General features: G+C 47.4%; 1 protein-coding gene across 1 annotated transcript in view; it reads right to left on the reverse strand.

The window, feature by feature from the left end:
* Nucleotides 1-5000, reverse strand: part of LOC106595197 (voltage-dependent T-type calcium channel subunit alpha-1H) — a 172719-nt gene that overhangs the window by 10213 nt on the left and 157506 nt on the right. The window contains exons 32-34 of the mRNA XM_082973147.1: nt 4931-5000; nt 4230-4499; nt 255-423 (exon numbers count right to left, since the gene is read on the reverse strand). The exon at nt 4931-5000 is cut by the window's right edge and continues 52 nt beyond it. Of these exons, the coding sequence (XP_082829273.1) occupies nt 255-423; nt 4230-4499; nt 4931-5000 (509 nt within the window). The remainder of the gene's footprint in view (nt 1-254; nt 424-4229; nt 4500-4930) is intronic.

Genomic DNA, 5000 nt, shown 5'->3' on the forward strand with positions numbered 1-5000 from the left:
TATTATTGGATATATTTGACATGTTATGAAAATTCCATGAAATCCTGAAAGTTTCCCAAAAATTCCTGTAGATTACTGGTAAACTTTGAAAGTTACTGGTAATATACCTTCCCCTTTGCAACCCTTAATGAGAGAGAGAGAGAGAGAGAGAAAGAGAGAGACAGAGAGAGAGAGAGAGACAGAGATGAGAGAGAGAGAGAGAGAGAGAGAGAGAGAGAGAGAGAGAGAGAGAGAGCGAGAGTGTGTGTGTGTACCTGAGGCTTGGTACTGGGGGCTGGTGTGTTCCTGTAGAGGGTAGGGGGCGCTAGCAGGTCGTACAGGAGGAAACATGTAGCTGTCGTTAGGGAGAGAATGCATCCTGGATACGGACATCTTCCTTGGCGACAGAAGCTCCTCCTCCTGGCTGCACTGACCCTCCTCCTCCTGTAGAGGGAGACCAGACCATCTAAGTTAGGCTGGGTGTGTGTGAGTGTGTGTGTGTGTGTGTGTGTGTGTGTGTGTGTGTGTGTGTGTGTGTGTGTGTGTGTGTGTGTGTGTGTGTGTGTGTGTGTGTGTGTGTGTGTGTTTCTGTGTGTGTCTGTGTGTGTGTGTGTGTGTGTGTGTGTGTGTGTGTGTGTGTGTGTGTGTGTGTGTGTGTGTGTGTGTGTGTGTGTCTGTGTGTGTCCAGTTTATCGATGCAAAATTTACGGGAACTTTTAACAAATTCTCTGGTTTTCCTGAAATCCTGGTTGAAAGATTCCAGATCTCCTCCTTATTCCTTCCTGATTCCGGGAATCATCCAACCAGGATTTAGGTAAAACCCAGGGAATTTATTAAAAGAATCCAGTTCACTGGAGAGCTTGTAAAGTGCTGCACTAGCAACACAACACTAATAAATCCATCAGTTCAAGTCCCTACAGACTACAGACCATCTATACTGCATCAACACGCCGACTGGACTGGAGAGAACACACTGCACACGCTCAGTCAACACACATCCACTGTTCTCTCTCTCTCTCTCTCCCTCTCTCTCTCTCTCTCTCTCTCTCTCGTCTTCTCTCTCTCTCTCTCTCTCTCTCTCTCTCCTCTCTCTCTCCTCTCTCTCCCTCTCCTCTCTCTCTCCTGCCCATAACCATCCTCTAGTCCTAAGTGTTGTTTCAGAGTCTTGTGTTTTACCTCAGTAAGCTGTTGTTTAACCTGTTATGGCTAGGAGGCAGTATTTTCACGGACGGATAAAAAACGTACCCGATTTAATCTGATTAGTACTCCTGCCCAGAAACTAGAATATGCATATAATTATTAGCTTTGGATAGAAAACACTCCAAAGTTTCTAAAACTGCTTGAATGGTGTCTGTGAGTATAACAGAACTCATTTGGCAGGCCAAAACCTGAGAAGATTCTGTACAGGAAGTACCCTGTCTGACCATTTCTTGGCCTTGTTGATTATCTCTATCTATTACAGGGGATCTCTGCTCTTACGTGACACTTCCTACGGCTCCCATGGGCTCTCAGAAGGCGGCAAAAAGCTGAATCGTGGCTTTGCAGGCTCTGGCTGAAACAAAGTAGCGCGTTTGGGTAGTGGCTGGTTACAGTACTGTGAGACTCAGGCTCGTGCCCGCGTCGACCGAAAGCTTTGTTTTCTTTCCTCTGTTTAGCTAAATGGACATTCCCGGTCGGAATATTATCGCTTTTTTTACGAGAAAAATGGCATAAAAATGGATTTTAAACAGCGGTTGACATGCTTCGAAGTACGGTAATGGAATATTTGGATTTTTTTTGTCACGAATTGCGCCAGGCGCGCGACCCTGATTTACCATTTCGGATAGTGTCTTGGAACGCACGAACAAAACGCCGCAATTTGGATATAACGATGGATTATTTTGGACCAAACCAACATTTGTTATTGAAGTAGCAGTCCTGGGAGTGCATTCTGATGAAGACAACAAAGGTAATGAAACTTTTGTAATAGTAAATCGGAGTTTGATCAGTGCTAAACTTGCTGGGTGTCTAAATAGCTAGCCCTGTGATGCCGGGCTATCTACTGAGAATATTACAAAATGTGCTTTCACCGAAAAGCTATTTTAAAATCGGACATATCGAGTGCATAGAGGAGTTCTGTATCTATGATTCTTAAAATAATTATGTTTTTTGTGAACGTTTATCGTGAGTAATTTAGTAAATTCACCGGATGTTTGCGGGGGGTATGCTAGTTCTGAACGTCACATACTAATGTAAAAAAGCTGGTTTTTGATATAAATATGAACTTGATTGAACAAAACATGCATGTATTGTATAACATAATGTCCTAGGATTGTCATCTGATGAAGATCATCAAAGGTTAGTGCTGCATTTAGCTGTGGTTTTGTTTTTTGTGACATTATATGCTGGCTTGAAAAATGGGTGTCTGATTATTTCTGGCTGGGTACTCTGCTGACATAATCTAATGTTTTGCTTTCGTTGTAAAGCCTTTTTGAAATCGGACAGTGTGGTTAGATTAACGAGAGTCTTGTCTTTAAAATGCTCTAAAATAGTCATATGTTTGAAAAATAGAAGTTTTCGGATTTTAGAGGAATTTGTATTTCGCGCCACGCCCATCATTGGATATTGGAGCAGGTGTTCCGCTAGCGGAACGTCTAGATGTAAGACATGTTTAGTCTTGTGTTTTACCTCATTAAGCTGTTGTTTAACATGTTTGGTCTTGTGTTTTACCTCAGTACCCCCCTCTAACCCCTCTAACCCCCCAAACCCGGCAGCTAGACCACTGAGCTCCTTGCGGTAGTCTTCTTCTTCTCCTCTCTTTTCTCTCTGTTCGTTTCACCGAACTAAGAGTCTGATCAGTGACAAGAGCTACCACCTGAACTTGTCCAATAAGAACACAGATTTTCCTTTTTGCTTTGCTAAGCGTTTTTGCTACGGTACGCCCTACTGAACAGAAACCTGGTGTCTGATGTCTGACACTCTCACTAATGTTCTCCACCTATCACTGATCTCTGATCTGTCTCACCTGACCAGGTCTCTGATCTGTCTCACCTGACCAGGTCTCTGATCTGTTTTCACCTGACCAGGTCTCTGATCTGTCTCACCTGACCAGGTCTCTGATCTGTCTCACCTGACCAGGTCTCTGATCTGTCTCACCTGACCAGGTCTCTGATCTGTCTCACCTGACCAGGTCTCTGATCTGTCTCACCTGACCAGGTCTCTGATCTGTCTCACCTGACCAGGTCTCTGATCTGTCTCACCTGACCAGGTCTCTGATCTGTCTCACCTGACCAGGTCTCTGATCTGTCTCACCTGACCAGGTCTCTGATCTGTTTTCACCTGACCAGGTCTCTGATCTGTTTTCACCTGACCAGGTCTCTGATCTGTTTTCACCTGACCAGGTCTCTGATCTGTCTCACCTGACCAGGTCTCTGATCTGTCTCACCTGACCAGGTCTCTGATCGGTTTTCACCTGACCAGGTCTCTGATCTGTCTCACCTGACCAGGTCTCTGATCTGTCTCACCTGACCAGGTCTCTGATCTGTCTCACCTGACCAGGTCTCTGATCTGTCTCACCTGACCAGGTCTCTGATCTGTCTCACCTGACCAGGTCTCTGATCTGTCTCACCTGACCAGGTCTCTGATCTGTCTCACCTGACCAGGTCTCTGATCTGTCTCACCTGACCAGGTCTCTGATCTGTTTTCACCTGACCAGGTCTCTGATCTGTCTCACCTGACCAGGTCTCTGATCTGTCTCACCTGACCAGGTCTCTGATCTGTCTCACCTGACCAGGTCTCTGATCTGTCTCACCTGACCAGGTCTCTGATCTGTTTTCACCTGACCAGGTCTCTGATCCGTCTGACCAAACGTTCTCCTCCTACCACCTGTTCCCTGATCTGTCTCACCTGACCAGGTCTCTGATCTGTCTCACCTGACCAGGTCTCTGATCTGTCTCACCTGACCAGGTCTCTGATCTGTCTCACCTGACCAGGTCTCTGATCTGTCTCACCTGACCAGGTCTCTGATCTGTCTCACCTGACCAGGTCTCTGATCTGTCTCACCTGACCAGGTCTCTGATCTGTTTTCACCTGACCAGGTCTCTGATCTGTCTCACCTGACCAGGTCTCTGATCTGTCTCACCTGACCAGGTCTCTGATCTGTCTCACCTGACCAGGTCTCTGATCTGTCTCACCTGACCAGGTCTCTGATCTGTCTCACCTGACCAGGTCTCTGATCTGTCTCACCTGACCAGGTCTCTGATCTGTCTCACCTGACCAGGTGAGTGTGGGCGTGGCCCCGCGTTAGAGGCGGAGCTAAGACGTCTAGCTCTCTCCATCTCCAGCGCGATCTCGGCGTCCATCTCGGCGTCCTCCTTGGCCTCCTTGTTGCTCTCCTCCAGGTGTTTCATCAGCACCGCCACCACCACGTTCACCAGCACGAACTGGGCCATGAGGACGAAGGTCACGAAGTACACTGGAGACATCAGGGGAAGGTAGGTCAGACAGGAGCGCTCCTCTGGGAGACACTCACGCAGCGTGTCCTGGATGGAGGAGAGGGGGAGAGATGGGTCTCTATCGGAGTTTGTGTCAGTAGTAACAGGCGCGCGTGTGTGTGTGTGTGTGTGTGTGTGTGTGTGTGTGTGTGTGTAGTGTGTGTGTGTGTGTGTAGTGTGTGTGTGTGTGTGTGTGTAGTGTGTGTGTGTGTGTGTGTGTGTGTGTGTGTGTGTGTGTGTGTGTGTGTGTGTGTGTGTGTGTGTGTGTGTGTGTAGTGTGTGTGTGTGTGTGTGTGTGTGTGTGTGTGTGTGTGTGTGTGTGTGCGTATGCGTGTGTGTGTGTGTGTGTGTGTGTGTGTGTGTGTGTGTGTGTGCGTATGTGTGTGTGTGTGTGTGTGTGTGTGTGTGTGTGTGTGTGTGTGTGTGTGTGTGTGTGCGTATGCGTGTGCGTGTGTGTGTGTGTTCAGTAAGAGGTGAACCTTCATGATTCCGTTCCAGTTGTCCCCAGTAGAAACTCTGAACAGCGTGAGGAAAGCCATCCCAAAGTTC

This window comes from Salmo salar, chromosome 03, assembly GCF_965601325.2.
Source record: "Salmo salar chromosome 03, fSalSal1, whole genome shotgun sequence".
In the NCBI taxonomy this organism is placed as follows: domain Eukaryota; kingdom Metazoa; phylum Chordata; class Actinopteri; order Salmoniformes; family Salmonidae; genus Salmo; species Salmo salar.